Source organism: Amblyomma maculatum, chromosome 1 (assembly GCF_055883805.1).
Source record: "Amblyomma maculatum isolate TAMU_Amacu chromosome 1, ASM5588380v1, whole genome shotgun sequence".
NCBI lineage: Eukaryota > Metazoa > Arthropoda > Arachnida > Ixodida > Ixodidae > Amblyomma > Amblyomma maculatum.
The window spans coordinates 94,123,594-94,150,206 of record NC_139344.1 but is presented as its reverse complement, the minus strand read 5'-3'; the positions used below and the strand labels follow the sequence as shown (position 1 = coordinate 94,150,206).

Genomic DNA, 26,613 nt, shown 5'->3' with positions numbered 1-26,613 from the left:
GCCTGTTTGTACAAAAGCTTTGTAGCCTGGTAAATTGATTGGTCCCCTATTTTCTTGGAGCGCTATTACATCTGGTTTGCTAGCTGAGTTTTGAATGTGGAGCAGCAGGTTGCCCCGCTTGCCGCGGAACGTCCTGCAGTTCCACTGCCATACCTCAATTTCTTGATGATGGAGTTGAGGCGACGGTAGTCGATACAGAACCTCCATGTTCCATCCTTTTTTTTTTTTTTACCATATATCACGGGAGCAGCCCAAGGACTGGAGGACTCCTGAATTACACCCCTGTCCAACATGGCTTTAACTTGCTCGGTGATCACCTTGCTCTCTGACGGCGACACGCGATGGGCAGATCCCGTGTCAATCCTGTAGCGTGCGCGCGACAGCCGAAGACGTTGCAAGCCGTCGGACTGCGCGAAATCAAAGACGGATAGATGCTGGGACAAGAGGTTCTTCAATATCTGTCGTTGTGAGGTGTTCAACGATGCGCTGATAATCGGAAGAAGCTTTTCGTCAGCAGGTGAGTTAGTATCTGGGTTGTCCAGGGAAGGAGTAACGACAGCTACATAATTCGGGACAGTTGCGCTACATGAAGCTAGTTTGGAGCCCGCTGGAAATATAACCAGTTCCGGTGAGCAATTTATAATCCACAGTCCGGTACGGCCCTCTTTCACGCAAACCAAACAATGCGGCACTAACACTTTTTTCTTTACGCACTGTGAATGAAGAGGCGCCGCAGTAGCCTCAAATGAGTCGTTAATGGCATGGGATCAGGACACCTGAGCGCACACTGCAGAATGTGGCGGTATGACTTATCACACACGCATAAAACGTCTTCATAATTTGACGACTCTTCTAAAACTTCACGAGGAAGAGAACCACTAATACTCAGCGCTCCTGTCCGGTAATCAACTGTAGCGCCGCACATACGCAGGAAGTCAATTCCCAAGATTACTTCGTGTGTAGATCGGGGCAGTACTGCAAACTCCGCCGGAAATACTGTGCCCCTCAAAGAAAACGCTGCATACCCCAACCGGATACAATAACTCTCCACTTACTCCATAAAAATTAGCAGTTTTGTCCCAAATAAACATAAATTAGTTCTTCAGAAGGTTCTTAAAACCTAAGCTCATTACTGAAACAGTAGCACCAGTGTCTACCAATGTCATCGCAGGCAAACCATCAACAAGCACATTAACCTTGTTCTTTAACATGCACACAGACAGAGGAATAATATAGCAGCGCACATTGTTCAGCGACCTCACCTCCATTGGCCGCGCAGGCTAGTTTTCCTGCAAGGGTGGCGGAGATCGGCGCCGTGGTGACGGGGAACGGCGCACACGAAATGACGGAGACGGTGCCACACTACGGTCAGACGTTGGAGAATGGCTGCGCGGAGCCCTTCGCTTTACAAATGGCCCCTCCTGGAGGGATGTTCTGGCCGATAGCTGTCGATTTAGGGCTGGATGGCGCGTCGGTTCGATGCCGTCGGGGGATTCTGAACGATGCGCGCTGATTGCAGTAGTGGAAAATGCGACCCGCGACACCACGCCGGTAGCACACGGGAATAGGCCGATCAAAAAGCGGCTCTTCATTGGACTCTTACAAGGTAGGACGCGACGAATATTCTAATGTATCTTCCGGGTCGACGTAGATTTCCCGCGGTAGGCGTGGTCTACGGTTGGAGTAGGACCGAGGGTCTCTGCGCTGATGATAAGAGAATTACTGGTAAATCTGGTTGGACCTTGATCGCGTGGTGTCCAGGTCTTCGCGGCAGGCAAAGTCGGGGTCATTGGCTGATGTATAACTGGACGTTGGTGGGCACGTACATGCGTGGGCTTGAAAAGCATATGCTTCATCCGCGAAGCCAGAGGGCCGGGCAAGCAGCTCACGTCGTGAAATTTCATCCCTAACTATTTCACGAATGGCGCACAGGAGACTTTGCGATGGAGATTATTCGACGCTGGCTACGGTAGTGACATTTGCCAGCCGCCCAAACTTCGGTGTAAACTTTGGAGGGCCTCGAATGTCCGGCAGTGTCGAATAACGTCGGTGACCGAACTCAAGTTGTCCTTGGCAACTTGAGGAAGTGGTAGACGTCTTCCGCGATGCCCTTGAGCAGATGGCCTACCTTGTCTTCTTTGGTCATCCGGCAATGCATAATTTCAGTACTTATGTGGCGCAAGTCTCACCTGCTGTTCGAGCTCTCTGAGCAAGTATCTGCTCGGCCTGCCTCTTCTTTGCAGTTATATCGCCAAAACATTATTTAATAGCTTCTACAAAACCATCCCAAGTGGTCAGAGAATCTTTATGGTTCTCGTACCATATCAAGGCAGTCTGCGTCAAGAAGAATACCACATTCGCGAGCTTGGCCACCGAATCCCAGCGGTTGAAGCGGCTCACACATTCATAATGAGTGAGCTGGTTTTGCGCTGGTTTTGCACTGGATCTGTTGGGCACGCTGGAGGTCTGCGATATTCACTGGAACAGTAACGGGAAGACACTGGCTGCACTGGTGCGATGGGAGAAAAACGCTGGGATTAGCCTTTTGACGCTGGTTGAGTCGCTGGCATCCGCGATGATGGGAGAAGCGCTGTATGTGCGCTGGGGCCGCACTGGTCCCAGTGCCCCAGTATGGCCGGTGCGGCCTGCGGCGTCAGCCGGAGTAGCATCCCTCAGGGGCCAACACGGCAAGAGCGTACTTTCAATCGACCATCGGGGGGCATATGAAAAACATGGTTCAAGCAAGCGCTCTTTGCTGCGAAGTCGTTGCGCATTTGTAAGAAAACAAAGGCGGTATCTTTTTTCTAGAGTTTCCATGTTCCATAGTTCGTTTCGAGAGAGACAACGACCGCCGCGCCTCGATCTCATGACACACTGGCGATTAACGCACAACTAAAGCTGGAATTGAATAATGTGGGCTACCATGCATAACCAATTTCACAGCTGATCTTAAGGGCACTCTAACACAATGATTGCTGTCAAAATGTTTAATGCGGGCTCGATCGCAGGCGAGCGTAGCCTGCACCACGGTCCAGTATAAACAGCAGAAGAAAAACTAAAACCAGGAAGAGAGTAGTTTACCGAGCGATGGGCCCATGAGAGAAAAAGCAACAACATACAGCGCTTGTAATACATAATATTTAACGTGTTTCTCAAGCCTTTGCGCTCCTTCTTACTCTGCGTATCAAGCAGCCGAGCCCTCGGTCATCGCAACGCTTCCCGCAATGTTTACATACAAATAAGGTTTAGTTACACGCAATTAGGGTCATCGCTGCGGCGCTTGCCGGTATTGAAGCTTGGTCGCACTTTTTTCCTTGAAGGCTTCTACTAAAGCTCCGTTTTCAGCGAAAATTACGCCCACGGTAGCAGAGCACCACCCAGGAGCCGGCGTTGGTAAATTTGCCAGCGATGTCAAACTCCACATGTTAAAATGATACCAGTGCACAAGATAGCGCGCATAGGCACCCAGAACATTAGTTGAAAGTCGTGACACCAGGCAGCAAGCTAAAATGATCAAGAAGTTGCAATTGTTAGAGCGTGAGCTCCGGCGGAGCGGCGTTTGCGGCCCAGGCCGGCCGCGGAAACAGGTTTTTTGACGCTTCGGCTGACGAGTATCAGGTGATTCTGCCAAGTTTGCCAACCGGGCGCATTGTGCTTAATACTGTTTTCATGCATGGTGATGTGAAGGCTCGACCATACCGAGTTGAAGACTTCAGGGACGCGTTGGTTCGTCTTGGATTGCTCCCAGAGGTGGTCGCCCTGGGGGCGTACCAAATGAACCACGTTTGGGCAGTGACGTTTAAAGACGCCGAGGCCACACGTAAGCTGCTCGCTGTCAGTGATGTGAAAGTGAAGGACCATCGCTGTGTAATCGTCGACCCCAACGACCAGGGCGTCCGGTTAAAGATTCACTGGCTGTTGCATGGCGTTCCTGACGAAGACGTGCGAGCCGCACTGTTGCCGTATGGGACGGTGTCTGACATCGCAAGGGAAAGGTGGCGCGCACAAGGCGTCACCGACAAAGGGTCAACTACGCGCACCGTGTCCCTAAAGCTGAAGACAGGGGTGAAAATTGACGACATCCCACACCAGCTGCGAGTTGCCGGTGAGCCAGCGCTCGTCGTCGTTCCGGGCAGGGCTCCCCTGTGCCTTCGCTGCAAGACGACGGGTCACATCCGGAAGGAGTGCCAGGTTCCGCGCTGCGCTCGTTGTCGTCGTTTCGGCCACGACGAACCGCAGTGTGTAAAGACGTATGCAAACGTCGCAGGGCCCGTGAGGAACGACGACATGTCGGAACACCTCATGGACGAGGCGGATGCGGAAGAAGCAGCTAAGGAGTCAGGCACCAGCTCAGCAGAAACAACGGTCACTCCCCCCTCCCCAAACGCGGACGAGGTCAAGGAACAGGGTGTCAAGAATTTGCAAGCGTGTTCCGTCGGCGTCGCGGACGCTAAGGTGGCCAGCAGCAGCAACTCAACTGGGGACACGGAGGTCAGTCACAGCACAGTATTCATTCATGAGACAGACAGCATGGTCGAATCTGAGGCAGCGAACTCGGCAGCGGTAGCGAAGCGGACACACGACGACACGGAGGACCGAACACCAGGTCACGAGAATGCAGACGTCGAAGGACCGCCGACAAAGACTTCCACGGCGGTACGGCGGGCATCCTATCGGACTAGGTCGAACTTGTTAGAGAAAAGAAGGGGGGCTGCATCGCTCCCACCTCAGACTTAACACCTGACACCATGGAGGGGTGCTCGGCCACAGACATCACTAAAGGTATGACCATGCTCCCGGGTATTCGTTCATCACCAATGATTTGTCTAGACAAAGCCATTAGATTCGCGACTATTAATGTTCGAGGGCTCGCAGCAAGGCGCAAGCAAAATCAACTGTTTCGTTTGGTTAGCGAGCTGGAGCTAGACGTCATCGCGATTCAGGAAACTAAAGTTGATGGTGAAGAAGAAACCGGGAGAATGGTTAGCCTTTTTACTTCAAGATACAATGCCGTTGTAAGTCATGCAGTTGGAGCAGCGGCTGGTTGTGTGCTGTTTGTGCGTCAGTGCCTTGGTGTCACAATTCAAGCTGTCACGACTTGCGCGTATGGCCGCTTCGTTGTTTGCGATCTCGTGCTGTATTCATACGAATGGCGCATCATTTGTGTTTATGCACCGAACAGCGTGGGCGAAAGGCGCGATTTCTTTGAAGGTATTCGTCAGTATTGCAACTCTGAAAGGCTAACTGTGATAATGGGAGACTTCAATTGTGTACTCTCCGCATCAGATAAAACGAGTAGAAGGCCGCATAGTGATGCCAGCACCTGTGTTCTCGCAGAATTGGTAAATGAGTTTAACCTTGTTGATGTGGCTGGGTGTCTGGAGGGTGGACGAGCGGCACAGTTCACTCATTTCCAGGCTTCTAGCCACGCTCGACTCGATAGGATGTACATATCTCTTGATCTGGTGCCTGTATGCCACGAATACCACGTTAAGCCAGTATCGTTCAGCGATCACTGCTTGGTCACCGTCACTATCGCTGGGAACAAAACTAAAAGTCAAGGATTTGACTGGCAAATGTGGAAGTTAAATTCAAAATTATTATCTGATGACAGTTTCCAAGCCGACGTTGAAAGGCATATAGCAAATATGAATGACAAAGGCGTAACAAAGTTAGGGGCTAAATGGGAGGTTTTTAAACAGAATGTCAAAATGACAGCATTGGAAAGATCGAGCGCTATAGCCAGACAAGAAAGGGCCGAAGAAAGGTCCCTTCGCGTGAATCTACAGCGTCTAATCGATGTGGAAAACAATAACCCCGGTTTGTTCATAGACGACATACGAGCCCTTAAGGGCAAGCTTGAACTACTCGACGCTGACCGATATCGCGGTGCCCTTGTCAGAGCTAGAGCCGAACGGCTGATAAGGGGGGAAGGTCCGACAAAAAGGGCGTTAGGCACAGAAAAGTGGCACGCTCGAAGGAATCAGATAGATGAAATTGAATACCAAGGGACCATTACCAATGAAAAGAAAGAAATCCAGCAAGCTTTCTTCGAGCATTATCGTCAGCAGTTCGTACGATGTGCAGTTGATATCGAGAGTTTCAAGAGAGTTTATTTGCCTTTAATGCCACAACTCGACGAAAAGACGACACGTGTGCTAGAGACCCCCATCACGGAGGACGAAGTGAAATGCGCTATTGGGAATTTGAACCCCGGCAAATCGCCTGGCCCTGATGGACTTAGCGCCGCATTTTATAAAGCTTTCCAGGATTTTCTCTCGCCGGTACTGGAAAAAGTGTATAATGAAGCATATGACCTTAATGTGCTGCCGCCGTCCTTTGCATCTTCTCATACTGTGCTAATTCCCAAAACGGAGGACCGAGGTCAATTACGCAGTGTTACCTCTTACCGGCCGATTAGTTTAACCAATGTCGACTATAAAATTTTTATGAAAATACTAGCTAAAAGACTGCAAACAGTTATTAAAGATATTGTTGGAGACCACCAAACATGCTGTATTAAAGACAGGTCCATTTTTACGAACATTCACATCGCGAGGGCCTTTCTTGAATGTTGCGATGCTGGTGGACTTGGAGTAGCAATGCTCCAAATAGATCTTGAAAAGGCTTTTGATAGAGTGCCCCACGACTTGCTTTTGTGTATATTAGACTATGTCAAGGTCGGATGCGTCATCAGAGAAGGAGTGGCTATGGCTTACAGTGCTTGTACAACTAGACTAATTGTGAACAAATCTGTCGGTGACAGTATTGCTGTCCAACGCTCAGTTCGTCAAGGTTGCCCCTTTCACCTCTTCTCTTTTCTATCTATCTTGAACCCTTATGTTTAAGCATTATCAAGCATGAGAAAATGCGGGGCTTCAAGCTGCATCAAGCAGAAGTGAAGCTTTTGGCTTATGCCGATGATGTCGCGATGTTTTGTGTAGACTACGAAAGCATCGTAGAAGTTGTGAAAACTGTAAAAGATTTTTGCGCTGTAAGCGGCAGTGCTGTTAACTGGGGCAAGTGCCTGGGCTTCTGGCACGGTGACTGGCCAGCGACCCCAGGCATTTTTGCTAACATGAAATTCGTTACCAACCCTGTCAGCTACCTTGGTGCCCCTCTTGAATCGTATCGGGACAGTGACCCATACTGGAAAAACCAAGTCGGTAAATTGAAAGATAGTGTGGACAAATGGAATGGATGGCAGTGGTCGGTGTTTGCGAAGGCCACGATTTGTAATTTGTTTTTAGTGACAAAAGTTTGGTACGTGCTTCAAGTGTTATATTGTTCAAGAGCTAATGTCCAAAAGATGCATCGTATCTTTGCCGTCTTTGTGTGGGGGTCTTCGTGGGAACGGACAAGTCGGACAAATCTCTTCCGCCGGGTGAAGGACGGCGGGCTTGGTTTGGCACATCTGTTTCTGCGCCAGTTAGTCAATCGTTTCATGTTTTTGAGGAATGTGAAAAATCCATTTCTTCGTACGGTCTGTCAGTTACGCCTGGGTCAAGCTCTCCCGGGAATTGTCGTTTCTTCTGACCGCATGTCAGGAGGTGTCCACGGGTATCTAAGGGAAGTGGTCTTGGCGTACAGGTTCTTGATGGTGCGGTTTACTTTAGACTATTTGTGGAGTGTAAATCGGAAAAAACTGTATAAAGACTTGTGCGATGTGGTGCTTCCAGAACCGTTGTACAGAGCTGTGTACTCGTCTACCGGGGGCAAAAATGTTCTTAAAAGAGTGAAGAGGATGATGGTGCCGGCAGGGATGAAAACGTTCTTTTTTAAGCTGCACACTGGAACATTGGAGGTAAAGAAATGGAAGGAACAGAAAGGGCTTTTTGTACCCTGGGGTGTCCACTGCATAATATGCAGGAAAGAGGAGACGATTGAACACGTGTTTCTCGAATGCTGGGACGCCGTATTTTTATGGGACGTGCTCCAGAGGACGCTTAAAAAGGAACTACCCATAAGCCCACATGGTATTCGATTCTTGCCAGTAGAAGCGAACAATGATACACCGTTGGATCTTTTGATGCTACTGGCTCTCCACAGCATATGGAAACGCAGAATGGCTGTAGGGCATGGTGACGTCGATGCACGTTCAGCGAGACAGCTCTTTAGAGAGAGCATACGGGCATATGTGGATGAACAGAAAGCGTTAAAACTTGAGTCAGAATGGTTGGTTAGTTTTGAAGGGTTGTCACATATGAGGGATTTTTAATCCGACAACTTCAGCTAAGGAAGGCCGAAGCTTTAAGTCAATGCTTGATCTTTTATTTTGTCATGTTATTGATGTCACATGTGTCTTTTTTGTGTACGTCCTCGGTCAGGAAATAAAGAAGAAAAAAAAAAGTAGCAATGGCCTGTAGACTGAGAAACACGAAGTCCCAACCTTATAAATGCGGGTCATGACATAAAATGCAAAAATGTTGCATCAAAACCCAATTCTCGGCGTTGCCGAGTATTGGGTTTTGATGCAACATTTTTGCATTCTCGGCGTTGCCGAGTAAATAAAGAAAAAAAACTCGGCGTTGCCGAGTGGTTAGCGTGCATAGCTAGTGATTAATATGTGCCTAGGGAATGAGTTCGAGGCGCGCTTGGTGAACTATTTTTTTTTTTACTTTTTTTAGGGTTTTTTTATGTATCTAACTTGTTTCGTTACTTTTTACTTCTAAATTTTTATTACACGCCTTTTTTCTCCGGGCGAACAGTGCCGCCAGCGCGGAGCGTCCCAGTATGACGCGTCCCAGTGCGCCCAGTTTCCAGCATCATACTGGGACCATAATCAGGTACGGCGCTGGGGCGCTGGCACCCAGTGGCACTGGTTTTTGCAATAACATCTCCCCCTGCTTGACCGGCAAAAGAACGAGGCTCTCGAAACGGTAGCGTCGCGTTTGAGGCGGTGGGTGACACATACCAGTAATATGCGTTGTGGGGCTAGTTGGTTCATACTCAGATAGGTTTTATGCGCACAAAAAGACGACACAAAATACAAGGGAGACAGGACGGAGCGCACCTGTCTCCCTTGTATTTTGCGCTCCGTCCTGTCTCCCTTGTATTTTGTGTCGTCTTTTTGTGCGCATAAAACCTATCTGGGGTGACACATCACCAGACGGGGACAGAATGCTTCGCGTTGATGTTTGGGACTGCTCAGTTAATTGTCTGCTGCATTCTCGGAGGAATGGGAGGAAGACCAGCGAGGCGACGGCTCCGGCGAGGCTCCAGCGGTTGAGGATGCGCCGTGAGGGTATTCGCACCCCGCACCTCCACCAAGTTGTTACGACGGGAGTTTGACGTCGGAGAGCTGCACAGGTCGAGGAGGCAGAGAACTCAGCTGTTCAACGGCTGCGAATTCGGCGCGGGCACGACAGTCTCCACGTCTTTCTCAACGTGTGCGATCAAGGCGAACATATACATATATAACATGAAAATTATGAAATATGGGAAGAGCATAAATACATAAATGAAACAGCAAATTAAAAACTAGGACAGTAAATGAACGGCCTACGATCGTCTAACAGTATGCACGAAACATGGCAAACCGTAATGAAAACGAAGTGACTATTTTCATGACAATGTTCACCAAGGCAAGGAGCAGAAAGTACAGAGAGACAGTGCGGCATTGATGAACTGTAGCTTAAAGTCCTTAATTGGGGCGATAAAGATGTTTGGGTTGTGTATACTGTAATGATTTAGTATACATGGTAAAGTAAAACGAAGGCTCTGGTTATGATATAACGTCCTCGTTCGAGAAACGTCCAATATTTGTTTACTTCTGGTGTGAAAGCGCTTTTCGCAAGGCTAAAGCCCAGCAATAGTCTTCAAAAAGTCGGTTGAGCATTGAGGGGAGAATTTAAGGCAGTGCGACAGACGATACTGAAACATGGTATCGTTTGTTGCAGATATAATGTTTCCGTTTGGGTAGTGTAACATGCACCAGCGATCAGTCTAACTGCCTTCTTCTGAAGACCGAGTATGATGTTTAGATGTGTTTTGGATGTTGTACCCCAAGCAAGGTGACAGTAGTTTATGCGTGATTGAATTATAGCGTGGTAGATAAGAAGCTTGTGCTTTGGGGAAAATTTGTTCCGAAGTCTCGAGAGGAAGCCTACAGATCTAGTAAGCTCGCTTTCAATATACATTATATGGTCAGACCACCTCATACGAGAGTCAAATACAACACCGAGCGATTTGAACTTTTCTACAATTTCAATAATGTTATTTTCCAGATGCAGAGTGGGACGAAAATGAGACGGCTTTGCTCTTGTTAGAGGTGACTGTACCAAACCAGTTGTTTTAGACCATTTGTAGAGAGCGCAAAGAATCAGATTTGCACTATTGATTAGTTCATTGGCAGAAGAGCCCCTAAGAAAACAAAAAAAAACTTGTGTCGTCAGCGTACTGAATACAACTTGTATGATAGGCTATGCCGCAATGTCGTTAGCAGATACACTAAAGAGGAACAGGCCGAGAAGGCTACCTTGCGGGACACCACATTCAATGAAAAGGAAGCTAGACTTGTGATTATAGACCGAAACGACCTGCTGGCGCATGTTTAAGTAAGAACGAAAGAGTTGGAGGGAAAGACCACGGACACCATAGCTTTCAAGTTTACAGAGTAGTATTTCATGATTAAGAAGGTCGAAAGCTTTTGTAAAGTCGAAAAAAATACCAAGAGTCAAACTTTTAGCTTTGATATTATTTAAAACAATTTCCTTTTGCAAGAGTAAAGCCGATTCAGTGGACTTGCCTTTTCGAAATCTAAACTGACTGGCGCTTTATTAAAGCATGTTTAGAAAACAACTCATTGATTTTCTTGAGCATTACTTTTTCAAGAGCCTTTGAAAACGCAGAAAAATAGAAATTGGCCTATAGTTGGTGATCTTGTTTCTATCACCTCCTTCGAAAATAACAGCTACGTTGGCATATTTCATTCGTGCAGGAATATTCCTAATGTGAGTTACAAGATGTAGCTTAAGCATGGTGCTGAGAGATCCGCAACAAATTTAATTTTTTTTTGTTTGGAAGCCATAAATATCGGTGCAACTTGTCGATTTTAGGTTCATTATAATGCTAAATACTTCCTCACTGGTCGTTAAACGAAAAGCAAAAGTCTCTAAACCTGCATGTGGAAGAAACCGAAGAGCTTCGATGGTGGAACCAGTCGGTGTAAAGCTTGTAAAGAAATAATTGAATTTTTCGTCCAGCAAAGAGCAGGAATAGGGCAAGCCATCGATCACAAGTTGATTCAAGTGCATATTTTTATTCTTATTTAGAAACGATTCATTTAAAATTTTCCAAAATGCTTTCGGACCTTTCCTGCTAGTGAGGATACGCGATTGGTATGCAGATTATGCAGATTTAGATCTTTGCAGTTCGCTAGTTAGATTGTTGCGGTATTTTCTAAAGCTGTTAGGTGCTCAGAGCTCCGAGTGGACATAAAACGTTTCAAGAGCCTAGACTTATGATTCATCATTTTGACGTGTATCGGAGTCACCCAAGGCTTACGGAGTTTTGCGTTTAGTTTCTTTGTTTTCCGGGGGAAACACTTATTGTGTCTTTTAAAGTACTTATATATAGCTCATAAGATTCATCAACAGAAGAACAGGCAAGAGCACAGTTCTAATCTGCAACGCGTACAGACTCGCGAAATCGGGCAAGTGTCACATTGATAAGCAAAACTATTCAGTTGTGTGTAACTTGCAAAAGAATTGTGAGTTGAGCTAGTTGGTGCATCATTTTGTTTTTTTAATACACAGCGCAACAAACATAGGAGCTCCCAGCGCTGTTCCCGTCTACTCGCTTGTCCTATGTTTGTTGCGCTGTGTATTTAAAAAAAAAAAAATGTGTGTAACTTGGCGGGCAGCCATATGGCACGGACACGAAAACGGCACAGTGGTCACTAAGATCACAAGCAATAGTACCAGCAGAAATAACGGGGGAGACAATGCCTGCTATAAAAAGGTCAATTGTACTGAATGAAGTCGGTGTTATCCTTGTGGGTGTAGTGATAAGGTTTGTAAAATCGTCGGAAGCAATTGTGTAATTCAAGTGGCGATTTGTACTAGGTGGTTCAAGTGTATTGATGTTGAGGTCACCACCAATAATAGTTAAGTATTGAACTTAAGAGGTAAAATCAAGAAATTTGTCGATATGTGTTAAGAACATATCTGGGTCACCTGACGGCGGCCTGTAAACAACAGAGACCATTTTGTCTGCAATCTTCAGTGCGAGCATTTCACAGTCGGGTGTCATAGAGAACTTAAGTAATACTTCGCTGTTAAAGCCGCTGTTATTTACGTAAATGGGAACACCCTCTCCACGAGAAGGGCGATTCAGGAATCAAAACTCTATCCGGGAAGTTTCACAAAGTCAGCATCACATAAAGCCCACGTTTCAGTTAACAGAATTGCATCAAAATATGTCATCAAGCTTGTTACGTAAAGACTGGACATTAGGGCAGAGAAATTATTTAGGTCGAGGCAACCATTTACTTGATGTAAAAGTAGTAATTCGAGATACTTCATTTTATTTTTCATATAATGGCGAGTTATTGGACTAGCAGAGCAAGGTCACTCTCTGATCGAATGCCAAAGGCGGAGTCCCCTCCCTTCCTTCTAACCAATATTTTGCCATTGACATGCCGAGCAAATCTGAAGCCGAATCGTTTCGCCTGCTTTTTCACGATTCCAAGGAGGTCTCGCGAAGACTAGGTCATATTTTCCTTGACAAAGACAGAGCTGTCTGCATCGCGGAAGGCGCTCCTTTTGACGAACCATTTGTCCCTCAGCTCCTGACGAGAAAATTGGACAAGAATGATGGGAGTTCTGTCCTTTTTCACGGGCAGTCTATGCATGGTCATGACATCCTGTTGCAGTAGTGGTTCAAGAGAAACCTCGGCATCCACGTCATTAATCTTAGCCAGTAGGTCTTCCTGTTCACTCTGAATAACACCACGAAATTCTAGGTTTAAGCGCCGACTACGCCATTCCAGGTCATTGACACTAGACTTGATCTCTGTCAAATCAGACCCAGCAGAGTTGCTTTCCAGCACTGTAACTCGAAATTTGGGCTCTTTTGTTTCCTTCTCTTGGGCACTGAGTCGTTCTTTGAACTTGTCGAACTCATCCGAAAGCAAGTCAATTGCCTTTTCGATTCCGTCCACTTTTTCAGGGAGGCAAAGGAGAGAGCTAAGCTTTCTGTTTATGTATAACAGAATTGCAGGGATATTAACTTCTTACTGGTCGGCTTTCCCTGTGACAGCACCACTGTACTTGTACTCGGTCTGCAAGACCCACACTTCCTAGTATTTATAAACGATTCTCGCTTCCCCTTGAGGGTTTCATCAGTCACACCCGAGCCCGAGTGGAAGGAAAAGTCGCACGCGCAGCATGTCAGTTGTGAGTGCTCTTCAGACAGCACTCCTCTGCACGCACAGCAACGGGACGTACAGGTGCCCCAAAAGTAATACGGAGCACGTGAGCTGTGAGCGAAATGGAAAAAGCTGCATGCCTGCGCGCTCTATCAGCAGATGCGCGGCAAAGAGCGAGGGTACGCCGGCACATCCGGCTGACCCATCTCGATAAATTGATGCTCACTTTATCGCCGCCACGAGATAACCTCCGCTCCTACCATCAGTGCTCGCCAGGGGCACATTCTATACATCATGTAAGGGTTTGTTGTTTGCCCGCTCCGTGTAAAAAGTTGGCGTTCGGCAGCTCGCGCTTTTTGCTTTTTCAGGAATGCCACCATTTTCAGCCTGCGTGACCACCGTGGTTCGCTCTTCGCTTCGCGAGGAGTTTGTGACAATAAAAACGGAGCGAAATTCACGAAGGACGCAGAAAGGGAAGACGAGACACAGGCACTGATCCAACAACGTATCGTCGACCTCTGATCGTCGTCCCTTTCTGCGTCCGTCGTAGGGTTTGCGCTGTTTTTATTGTGATGAACAACCAACTAGCTCATGATGGGTTCTGCGAGTTTGTGTGCGAGCTATAAAATAAACGCTCATCCATCGCTTTGGCAAGTGTGGTCAACTTTTTCTTGTCTCAAGGAAGCGCGGCGTGAAAAAAAAAAAAAATAGCATGCTGGTGTTGCCTTCGTTGCCTTAATTTAAAGACAGGGACTCAACAGTATAGCAAGCGAGTTAAATAAGGGTCACTTCCCTCGACACAAATTCGATTTCTTACGTTGGAGGAAAAAAAAAGACTAACAGAAAACGACGGTTGTCTCTCATTTAGTCGTCTGCGATAGGCTATATTTTGCAAACATGCAAGGTGAATAGGGCAACAGGGTGGAGACGATTAAAAAAATTCTAAAGGCACTTTTTATGCAAACTCAAAGTTCAATGACAGGTGAAGATCCTGCTCACTTTAATGACATCGGTCATACGCCGAGGAAGGGACTCGTATGAAGAGTCGACGCATCCGGGTTGCTCTTGTCTCCAAGAGGCCACCTGGACCCATGCTGTGATTGATACGAGACAGATTACTTTTCAAAGTTCCCCAAACGTTCTCAATGATGTTCATATCGGCACCTTCTATAGATTCCACTCCACTAGCAGCACAGCCTATTCTTCAAGCAAGGTTTTCACAACTCGCTCAGTGTAGACGGGACTATAGTCTTGCTGCAGGAAGATTATTCCATCTTTAAATAGCCTGTCCAGCTCGTACGGGACGAGATAGTGGTCGAGGACATCGCAGTAGCTGGCTCCGTTAAACTTTGATGGCAGTCTAATAAGAGGGCTGTGTCCTTCTGCACTGACAGCTCCCTAGACGTTCGCGGCTCAACGATCACTGCTGATTATTTGCGTCGCGAAGTCGGGCAGGTATCTATGTGCGAAAGAATAATGAATTGATCAGCTCCTGCGTAATGCGTGATTAAAAAAGAACGCATTCAACTCAGAACCATGATTGTCAGGCCACAGAGAAAGAGAAAAAAATTTCGGCTTATAGAACATAAGTAATTGCTGCAAGATGACTAGCGAAGAAAAGGTTTCATTTTTCTACTTTTACTTGTCCATGCCTTTCTGTTTTTTAAAGCGCTATGGTCTTTACTTCGCACAAATCAATCTTATTCGGACATGCCTGCAATTGCAAGGACGCCAAACGCCGCTGCTGTCCCATCTTGAGAGGAAGTTGGTTCCTCTGTAAATATGACTTGTCGCCAGTCATCCACAGTCCACTGCTAGTGGGCGAGAGCAAATTTTGCTGGACGCTGTGCCTTCTGTCTTGCCGTCAAATACGGCTTCTGCGCCGCCACACATCTACTTAATGCGGCTTCCTGGAGACGGGTCCGAATGGGGCCCAGACTGATGTCTAGACCGCGAGGGCATCTAGAATTTATTTTGTGCTCTGAAAAGGATCCGCAACGGCAGCAGTGACAATCAGTTGGTCAGCCTCAGCCCATGTGCACCGCTCGTGACCTGAACGTAAAACATGGCCAAAGCGGCCGCCTTCATCCCTGAAAGCTTGTATTATCCGATTCACTGCAGTCATCGACCTTCCAGTCCTGCGGCATATTTCTCGTTACGATACACCCTGCGCGCAAAGAACAATTTCGCGTCTAATATCCAGTGAAACTCTAGGCGACATTCTTCGTCGAATGGAAATTTCCACAACGTTCGTTGATAAATACGTGCGTGTGGGCGTGTTTTTCAAAAGGCGTCTACCCTTCTTCCCATCGATGATAAAGGTGACAGCATGAACGAAGCCGGCTACTGCCAGACGCTCGGCCGCTATCTCATTCCATATGACTTGGACGACCCTTTTTACGATTATGTATTCTTCTAGCAGTAACAATGTGGTTCCGTCCACATTGCGCGAGTCATAAAAGTCTTGCTGGAAGAACGGGCTGTGCTGTTGTTTGAGTGGACGACAAAGGACGCCGATATGAACATAAATGAGATCGTTTGGTGAACGTTGGCAAGCAATCTACCTCGTATCAGCCGTAGAACTAGTCCATATGTCCTTTGGGTGGGAAGCTGTCAAGAAGATGTGGGACAACCTCCGAAAGCTACGTCGAATTCTCGTAAGGATCTCTCTTTCGGCGCTTCATTTATGTCGTAAGCCCACTGGGGGCTTTACCGGTTAGGAAACTTGAGTTCGCATAAAATGGTACATTTCGATGTTATTTTTTTAACTGCTTCCTTTCTGCCATCCATTTCTACCTTTATATGCTAACTTTTTGTTCTACAGTGTAAGAAAGTGAATTTGTGTTGGAGAAATTGGTCTTGAATTATTCGCCCACTTGCTATGCCATTGAGGACCTATTGTATCGAAGACAGCCCATGCATGCTATTTCATTTTGTTTTCATGCGTTGCCTAAAGCGAAACAAAATTTCTCCGCAATTGACAAAGCGTTGCACGAGCGTTTATACTCGTCAGCGCACTAACTCGCCGCCAAGTGAGGCGCAAAGTTCGGCTGTTACGTAGACAAAAATAATGCAGTTCCCGGCGAAGCATAAAGCTCACGGTGCCGATGGCAAACATTTCTGCACGGCCCGGATGAACAAGAAAACCATCAGGTATTGAAAGCGCCCCTTATGGGGAGGGATGGTAGCAGCGCAGCTTCGCAATTTGAGGCGATAACGCGAGCATCAAGTTATCGAGATGGGTGAGCCGGATGTGCCGACGCCCCATCCCTCCATGCCGCGCATCTGCTGTTAGAGCGCGCTGGTATGCAGTTTTTTTTTTTTTTTTACATTTCAACCAGCGCTCGCGTGCTCCGTATTATTTTTGGTGTACCTGTACATGTCAAAAGCTAGACCTACAAAAGCAGAAATGCATCAACGAGAACTTTTTATTTTTTTGGCAGCAGCGGAAGGTTTAGACTGAAGATAAAAGAAAAGTGACCAACCCGAAAAATCACAGGAGAGCGTTAGGCGAGGTTCGTCACACGAGATGCCGCTGCTGCCAAATGCCAGCAAAAAACGCCGACAGTAGACGAAGCCGATAAGGCACAGGTGTGCCGCAGCTGCCGTCCGGGAATGCCACGAATGGTAAAGAAGCATCTTGTTGGGTGAAGAAGAGCGCAAACTTCAAAATGGCAGCCCCAAAATGGCAGCCTCAAGGACAGCGCACGTCCAAGGGGCCGGCCCACAGATGCAGAGGCCAAGAAGACGGCAGAAACACAAACTGGAAGAGTCACAGGAGAGCGTTAGGCGAGGTACGTCACAGCCTAAGTCCAAGTCATTTTTTTTTTTCATTTCTTACAAATGCATAAACTCTAACCAATCCCCTACTTTGGGTATGTGCCATGTGTAAAGATGAAAGAAGAGAATTATCTTGCGCGCTTCACAGAGAGAGCCTCCACGCTCACGGCTACGCGTGACGTGTGCATGCGCTGGCGGCCACAGCCGTGTGTTCTGGATTCAGAATCGAACGAACGCTCATGGGAGCAGTGCCGACTTTTTTGGTTACTTCTCTTCGCGCAATTAAGTTGTGGGACACTCCGGAAACGCACTTGGGCCTGCTCATCTTCTGTTGATTGAGTACTGGTGACGTATCCTGAGGCGTTGTTGACTGGGGCCACGTTTGACGGCACCCAGGGAGCGTCGCCCTCGAGGAGTCCTGGCACCCTGTCAGCTGTTGTTGCCCTCGTCACGAGCAAGGTATTTGAAGTCATCCTCCTCCTCCTTCGGCTCAGACACCGCAGTCCGTACCATGCCTAGGTCGCCTCGAAAGACTAGACCGAAAACCTGTTGGTTCTGTCCGAACGACCACAGAGACGCTCCATCGGACAGTGGAAAGAAGACTGTCCCTTCCCCGGAGAAGCATCTTCAAGGCACACCAGAAGGAGCATCGACAAGTGGAAGTGGTGGCGACGTGGTGTTGTCACTGGACAGCGAACAGGGCAGCGATGGCAGCTGCGACCTCACAGACTGCGATGGGCCCTCGGAGCCTAAGCGCATGCGGCTGGACGATGACGATCAGTACTTCGCCTGCGACTTCGACATCATGGCCGCCGTCGACCACGCCTTCAGCGTCATCAACGTTGAGGAAATTCTCAGGGAGGAGATGCTCAAGTTCCCCAGCCTCTGCAACCTAGACAAGCTGGAGCATGAGTTTGTCGAAGTCGACGCTACATTTGACAAAATTGAGTATAAGCTGAATAAGTTGAAAGAAATGAAAAGGCTGGAAAAAGAAGCCGTTCTAAACATTCCTGAAGTTCACTTCTTCGACGTATTTGTCGGAGATGACCAAGATGAGCACGAGGAGTCACAACCACATACCTGTGACTCAGTACATTTCCTCAGAGGACCCGATTGTTCGTAACGAAGCCCTGAGCATTCCAGAAATTCACTTCGATGTCTTCGTCGAAGATGACCGCAGTTTCAAAATGCTGGATGCCACCTCCCCCAGAAGCACAGCTCCGTTACTATCAACTCGTACGCCCAAAAATTGCAGCTCTGGCGGGAAAGGACCTGGCGTCTCAGATGAGGTTAACTCTCTTGTCTACTGCACACCTCTGCTAGACAACCTTCCTCCAGAGGGTCCAGCTGTTCGCAAGCAGCTCGAAATCTCATCATAGGTCCTGGCGACACGCAACTTTCCTTTGGAGGTGTTCTACTAAGCCCGAGTCATCAACATTCAGTAGCCTTCCAAGGAGTATGAATCGGAGTCAATGTACTGGGTGAAGTTCTAAGCACGAATCGCAGATGCGTGCAGTCGAAGTTTGAAATGGTATTTTGAAGTTTGGTTTGAAGTGTGGCCTATCTTGACCGTCAGGGTGTCAGCCTTCCTGTGTAGACGAGAGTAGCGGCCTCATACTCGAATGTGTGTTCTCCGCCTTCACATTCTTTGTAACTACTTTGAAAAGCAGCTGAGAAAATGGACTCCGCGGTTTTTTATTCAGGCTGCGCTCGTTCAGCATTAAATTTCTGTCCAGGAATTGGAATCTTATTCCAGCAGACCTTCAAAGACTCAGCTGCCCTTCTCTTTCGTCCTTGCACTGCAAGAGTCTTTGTGGAGAAATTTTTTTTTTCTGTTGCTTAATTATTTTCTGCACTTCACGCACCATTATTTTCGAAAATAAATTTATTTTTCTAGCAAAGATGTGTATTCAGCATTTTGGAAAGGCCGCTGCCGTGCCGCTGCACGAACACAGCTTAACGTCATGCTGCTTGTCACTCTTCGCTCTGGTTGACCACGATGCACTGTGTCCCGGAAAATATTAATTTATAAGGTATGCAGCACGGCATCAGCACTGCATGCACGCTCTGCATCGATATATACTACAGCGTAATAAACGTACACCTCGTCCCTTTCCGAAGGTCAGTGAGCCGCGAAAGAAACGATCGAGGCAGCGGCTAGGCCTCGCTCAATGCGCTTGAGCTGTCCAAGTGCAGCACAACACAAACGAAATATGTGGCGAAGTTAAGTTCGCATACGGCACCTCCAGCTTTCGGCGTAGGCCGAAAAACACTCTTCGGGGTTTGATATATTCACCATGAGTGATTGTCAATTTATTTCGCTCGATTGTTCTTGATATATCTGCGTTGTGAGTGGGCCAGAGAACAAAGCCGCGTTAATGATATTCTGGTCGAAATCATGGGGAAAGTATCGGCAAGTTATGCAATCGGAAGGCAAGATAACTGATGATCGTTAAGGTTAAGAGACTGTATTTAGAGGCGGGCAGCAGGGGGCGCCATAAATGTTAGGTGGACTGATGAGAGGAGGAATTTCGCGGGAATTAGGGGGAAGCAGCTGGCACAGAAGCACGTTAACTCGAAAGAGATTGGAGAGGAATTTGCCGCGATTACAGTGGGCGTAGTCTGGCTGATAATCATCATCATCATCATCAGCCTGATTATACCCACTGCAGGGCGAAGGCCTCTCCCATATTTCTCCACTTAACCCGGTTCTGTGCTAGCTGCATCCACTTGACCCCTGCGAACTTCTTAATCTCATCCGCCCACCTAACTTTCTGCCGCCCCCTGCTACGCTTTCCTTCCCTTGGAATCCAGTTTGTTACCCTCAGCGACCATCGGTTATCCTCTCTTCGCACTACATGTCCTGCCCATGTCCATTTCTTCTTCTTAATTTCTACTAGAATGTCGGTAACTTGAGTTATTTCTCTGACCCACTCTGCACGCTTTCTATCTCTTAATGTTACCCCTACCATTTTTCGTTCCATAGCCCTCTGGGTTGTCCTCAACTTAAGTAGAACTCTCTTGGTTAGCCTCCACGTTTCAGCCCCATAGGTGAGTACAGGCAAGATGCAACTGTTGTATACTTTCCTCTTGAGCGATACCGGTAAGCTGCTAGTCATAATCTGCGAGTGCTTGCCAAATGCGCTCCATCCCAATCGTATTCTTCTTGTTATTTCCTTTTCGTGGTCCGGGTCTGCGGTTACTACCTGTCCTAAGTAGACATATTCGCCTACTACTTCCAGTATTTCGCTACCTAATGTAAACTGCTGTTCCTTCCCGAGGCTGTTGAATATTACCTTAGTCTTCTGCATATTAATTTTCAAGCCTACCTTTCTACTTTTCCTGTCTAGGTCATCAATCATTATTTGCAGTTCATCCCCCGAGTTGCTTAGCAAGGCTATGTCATCAGCAAATCGCAGATTACTGAGGTATTCTCCATCTACCCTTATCCCTAACTGCTCCCATTCCAAGTCTCTGAATACTTCCTCTAAACAAGCTGTGAATAGTACTGGGGAGATTGTGTCTCCTTGCCTAACACCTCTCTTTATGGGAATTTTGTTACTTTCTTTATGCAGAACTATGGTTGCTGTGCAGCCGCTATATATATCTTCCAGCACTTTCACGTATGGCTCGTCTACCCCCTGATTTCGCAATGCCTGCATCACCGCCGAGGTTTCAACTGAGTCAAATGCTTTTTCGTAATCAATGAATGCTATGCATAAGGGCTGGTTATATTCCGAGCATTTTTCTATCACCTGATTGATGGTATGGATATGATCAATAGTAGAGTACCGTTTCCGAAACCCTGCTTGATCCTTTGCTTGATTGCAGTCTAAGGTTGTCCTGATTCTATTAGCGATTACCTTAGTAAATACCTTATACGTAACAGACAGTAAGCTGATTGGTCTGTAATTTTTAAGGTCCTTAGAGTCCCCTTTCTTGTGAATGAGGATAATGTTTGCATTCTTCCATGGTTCCGGTACCGTCGATGACACCAGGCACTGCGTATACAGGGTGGCCAGGTTTTCTAGCACGATATCCCCCCCGTCCTTCAGCAAATCTGTAGTTATCTGATCCTCTCCAGCTGATTTCCCCCTTTTCATAGTTTCTAGTGCTTTCTTGACCTCGTCCTTCGTCACTGGTGGAACGTCTGACTGTTTTTCCCTACCGCCAATCTCATTACGGTCCTGACTACTTTGGCTACTGTAGAGATCTGTATAGAACTCCTCGGCTACTTTGACTATCTTTTCCATATTAGTGATGACGTTGCCCGCCTTGTCCCTTATCGCATACATCTGGTTTTTGCCTATGCCCAATTTCTTCTTTACCGCTTTAAGGCTTCCCCCGTTCTTTACAGCATGCTCAATTTTCTCCATGTTATGCTTCCTTATATCGGCCACCTTGCGCTTATTGATTAGCTTTGATATCTCGGCCAATTCGATCTGGTCTGTTGGATTGGAAGCTTTCATACTCTGGCGTTTCTTAATGAAATAATGATGATGAAAGACAGAATAAAATGAAGAGCCGCAGTTATGTACCCGTGACTTCATTTGATAAGCACCGGGATAACGAGTGCGGTATAGTGGCGATCGTTAACCAAGTGCCGGTGATATAACCAGTGGCACCGCCGTCACAAGCGGAGTTATCGCCATGCATTTCACAACTACAAAAGTGTAATCATAAGGTCAACATGTCATGCTGCGCACATTCAGAAAAAATTCTAGAGGGCACTTTGGGGCACTAAAGTGCGATGAGGCGAAAGCCATATATTATAGCGCGGTGGATGGTAGTCTTCCACTACGGCACCTCTGTTTCCCTCTCTTATTTCACTCCCAACTTATTCGCTTCCTTTACGGCGTAGTACGTGTGTCTGCGGAGAATTGCGACAGGTACTGCGCCTTTTCTATCTTGTAAATCAATTTCAAACGCCGCTGATGACTGCTGTACTAGCGCCTCCTAGACACCCGAGTCTGCTTCTGTTTGCTGTGTGGTGCGGCGTTCGAGGAAGCAGTAAATGAAAGGCGCCGCACGGACGCTCGGATCGGACGCCCAGCGGTATCAGCTTCGTATATGCATGAATCGCCTGGTGACGTCATGGCCTGTCGTGACGGTAAATTGCGCGCCCCTTGTCGAACACAACCAGCATTTCAATATTGAACGCATCAAAGTTCACTGGCGTTCTATAATTCGTTTACAGGAAAGGAAAAACGCAGTAGCTGTCCCTCACGTAATCCCGCTGTCATCCCCATGCACGGTAGATAAAGGGAATTGTGAAGAGCGTTTCACTATCCGGTCCTCCGGTTTTGAGCCTATATATGCGGCGCGATAACCTATTCAGGCTTGTTTCTGCTGGCGGACTAGGTTTGACACATCTGTATTTCAGACAGTTAGTTACTCGTTTCTTCTTTTTCCCTAATAGCTCCCATCCATTTACCAGAGCATACCTCCAAACTAACTTTGTGAACCTTGTGGGATTCGGGCTTGCTGCGGCTTCCCTTTGCGCGGCCGCCGCCCGCTTCCCAGTTGTTCTCCTCGTTCCCTTTCTCCCGCCTGAGGCGGCGGAGAGAGGCTCGGACGACTTGTCACTGTCGTTCGGGCCACAGCTCCGCCCTGGCGTCCCAGTGGCTGTTCCCATTGGCGCCTTTTGGCGGGAACACGGCACCGCTTCGACAGCCGCGCTCGCGCGACTGTCCGAGCGGAGCTCAGAGAGAGACTCCTCCGAGACATCGCAAGGTGCGTACGCAACTGTTCTTGTCTGCCGGCCTTTGTCCGCGCAGACCAGTGTGTACTCGAGTTCGTCTGCTCCGGGTCTTACCTGAGAGCGAAGCTCGAGCCTGTCGATCATGATCCAACGATCCGCGACAGGCGTACCTTGCGGTGGTTGCCCACACTCTCTCAAAGGAACCCTTTGGTCACTGCGAGAGAGATCACAGCACGCCCTTGCGTGCTTGCGGCGCGCACTCCGTGTCACTTGTGCGCGCATGGGAGCCTTGCTCCTCGCGCGCTCCCTTGACACGGTGACTGCGTATGTGTGTGTATGTGCGTTTGTAAATATGCGTATGTGCGTTTGTAAATATGTGTATGTGTGTGCGTGTGTGTGTGTGTGTGTGCCGCTGGAGGATGGCGTTTCAATAAACGTCTCCTTTGTGAACTTGGAGGTTGGTGTCCTTGCAGCGAAGTGCTCTCCTCCCGGTGGAGGTTGAGTGCGCGCTGCAGTGTTTCAGTGCGCGCGCGGTGACGGCTGATCGGGGCTTCGGCTCGCGCGACGCTCGAACCCGCGGTGGTTGGTGGCCTATGACCACGTAGAAACCACAACTGGCGCCCAACGTGAATTGTCCCTGGCTCCATGAGTCGTTGGACAGCACATCGGCCGAGCCGGTCGCCTTGACGATCAAGCTCATGCGCCATGCCTGCCGCCCCCTGCGCGGCACTCGGCAAAGGCACTGAAACACGCTACATGGTTCTTCGGCCCACCCTGCGGTGCGACCGTTGACCATATGCCTCCGCTGTTTCAGCTTTACGCCGTTGCGGAAGCAGTGTGCGCGACGCCGCCGCTGCCGGCATCTTCGCACAACAGCACCCGTACCCCGCTTGCAGACATTTCCGTTCGGGGAACGGCGAGGCGTCGGCCGGGCTCCCTCTGGAAACCGGACCGACAGCGCGCTCAGTTGGCTGATGCGGCTCCTTGAACTTGCGAGCCGGCTGGCGCGCCATTCTCTCTTGGTACAGCATTTCGACTTTTCGGTGCAGTATCTACAGGGGAGAACGAACGTGGTAGCTGACGCGCTATCCTGTGCCCCACTCGCCCGCGGCGGCGTCTTTACGGACGGCGGGCGAAGGGGGCGAAACAGCGGACGAGCCGCAGATCGGCACGGAGGGGACGCCCGCAGACGGGTTCCCCATTCCGCTATCCGGGTAAGCAGCGCTTCGCAAAGCAGGCGAGGGTGAAAGCTCTTTGTGAGCACATCTGAGACGCCGATGCCAGCGGAAGTTTTGCTGCGAACCTGCGGGGGGACGAAACCAGGCTCTCCTTTGAGATGACTGGGATCGTTTTCAGCCATGAAGAGCTACGACGGTCCAGCAGAATGACCCGTTTTGTCGCGATGTCAGCGACGGTCTCTGGGAGATGAAGCGCCGTTACGCTGCTTGTATTGCAGCGGGCGCAGCGCCGTTACGCTACTTGTATTGAGCGGGCGCAGGGGGGCACGAGCCAGCGTGTGTCGCGGCGTGCCCCGGGGATTCATATTTGCTGGGCCATGACGGGCTCGCGCTGAAATATATAGCCACGGATGATGAGTCCATAAACCATTTGAAGTGGCTATTCCCCAATGTCTGAGCGGCGCTCTGTTGCGTTTCTCTCACGACAAACCATTGGCTGGTCATCTGAATGACTCCAAGGTTTCAAGAAACTGAGTCAATCGGTGACTACAGCCCGGCATGAAGCGCGACATTTTCCGCTGTTGCCGTTCCTGCCATGTCTGTCAAATGGAGAAGTCGAGGGGTGGCAAGCCACCGGGCATGACGAAACCAACTGACAGTGTGCGTCCGTGGCAGATGGCCACCTGCGATTTCATGGGGCATTTCCCCAGTAACAAGCAGGGGCTCATTGCTGGAGAATCCCCCTATGGGGAAAGCCAGCCGTGCCTACATTGCAGACCTGAAGGCCTATGCGTAACGGTCTGACAAGCTTGCGCTGGTGCCCATTGTCACCACAGGCAAGCGCCGAGGCACACCCGATGCGGTGGAACGCAGCCGTGCCCCGCACCGGTACAAGGTGAGGCGACGGTCACCTATGTGATTGATGCCGGACGGCGGGCCTTTTCCGCAACCGAAGGCATACCGTTTCACCGAGCGAGCTTGCTCGTTCAACCCTACCCGGAAGCAAGGTTGGTCTCTACCTTTTCTAGCTCGCTCAGTTCCAGCCTTTGTATTTTATTTTGTTTTTGTGTCTCTTTTCCCATTTTTCGCTTTCTTCTGTTTCCAATCTTGCTTCTTATCTTGTAAATATTGTACAGTGAGTGCCTTCTTTTGTACAGCGCGTCTTCTCTCCTCTTCTTGAAATTGCGAGGGCTGCTCATTAGGCAGCCCCGACGCGCGGCTTTTCTGGTGCGTGCGGAAAGGAAGTTGGGGCCGTTTGGTTTCGGGGAACATGGACGATGCCCCTTTCACCCAAGGCCGCCGTGGTTGCGAAGGTGCTCGGGACAGGTTCGCCGCTGAAGGTCGGCATCACCCTTTGTTTGGTGTGTGAGTGGCTGTGCGTGTGCGTGCCTGGGCGTGGAGGCGACGACGTCGCGCCATGTGTGTTTGCCGGCGTGTGCGGAGCGCGGTGGGAAGGAAGCCCCGCGCGGTCTTTCCATGTGCGCCTTGGATCGCCACGGAGTCACGGACTTTCAACGCCTGGGGCCCCTTCGGCGTGTTCGCTGCTCCTGCACCTAACCTGCACCACCACTGACGGAGATCGTTTGCAGCCAAGGATGAACTTTGGCCACCCAGAAGTCAACGAGCGGAGAGTCACCGCAGGCTTCCTGAGCTGCACTGACGAACTTTGGAACTTATGTACATAGTTGTGTTTGTACATAGTTCTGTACATAGTTGTGTTCTGTACATGATTGTGTTCTGTAAATAGTCGTTGTTACTTAGCCTCCGGAACTTTGTACATTATTCTTCATGTCATCTTGTTCATTTTTTGTGTGAGCCTTGCTAATGTTTGTCTTTCTTGAGTGTCTGTCTTTTCGAGATCTTTCTTGCTGGAACTGAAGTGTAGTTGACTGGTTGCGTGAGGATAGCATTCTTTTCTTCATGCTGGGGACCTGCCGCGTGCTTTCACTGATGGGTAGGAGGGCAATTAAGGAGAGGAGGATGTGGGATTCGGGCTTGCTGCGGCTTCCCTTTGCGCGGCCGCCGCCCGCTTCCCAGTTGTTCTCCTCGTTCCCTTTCTCCCGCCTGAGGCGGCGGAGAGAGGCTCGGACGACTTGTCACTGTCGTTCGGGCCACAGCTCCGCCCTGGCGTCCCAGTGGCTGTTCCCATTGGCGCCTTTTGGCGGGAACACGGCACCGCTTCGACAGCCGCGCTCGCGCGACTGTCCGAGCGGAGCTCAGAGAGAGACCCCTCCGAGACATCGCAAGGTGCGTACGCAACTGTTCTTGTCTGCCGGCCTTTGTCCGCGCAGACCAGTGTGTACTCGAGTTCGTCTGCTCCGGGTCTTACCTGAGAGCGAAGCTCGAGCCTGTCGATCGTGATCCAACGATCCGCGACAGGCGTACCTTGCGGTGGTTGCCCACACTCTCTCAAAGGAACCCTTTGGTCACTGCGAGAGAGATCACAGCACGCCCTTGCGTGCTTGCGGCGCGCACTCCGTGTCACTTGTGCGCGCATGGGAGCCTTGCTCCTCGCGCGCTCCCTTGACACGGTGACTGCGTATGTGTGTGTATGTGCGTTTGTAAATATGCGTATGTGCGTTTGT

General features: G+C 49.0%; 1 protein-coding gene across 1 annotated transcript in view; it reads left to right on the top strand.

Moving 5' to 3' along the window:
- LOC146203220 (uncharacterized) overlaps positions 1-26,613 on the top strand; it is a 77,106-nt gene that overhangs the window by 39,367 nt on the left and 11,126 nt on the right. The window contains exon 2 of the mRNA XM_084602983.1: positions 17,723-18,061. Coding sequence (XP_084459109.1) covers positions 17,723-18,061 — 339 coding nt within the window. The remainder of the gene's footprint in view (positions 1-17,722; positions 18,062-26,613) is intronic.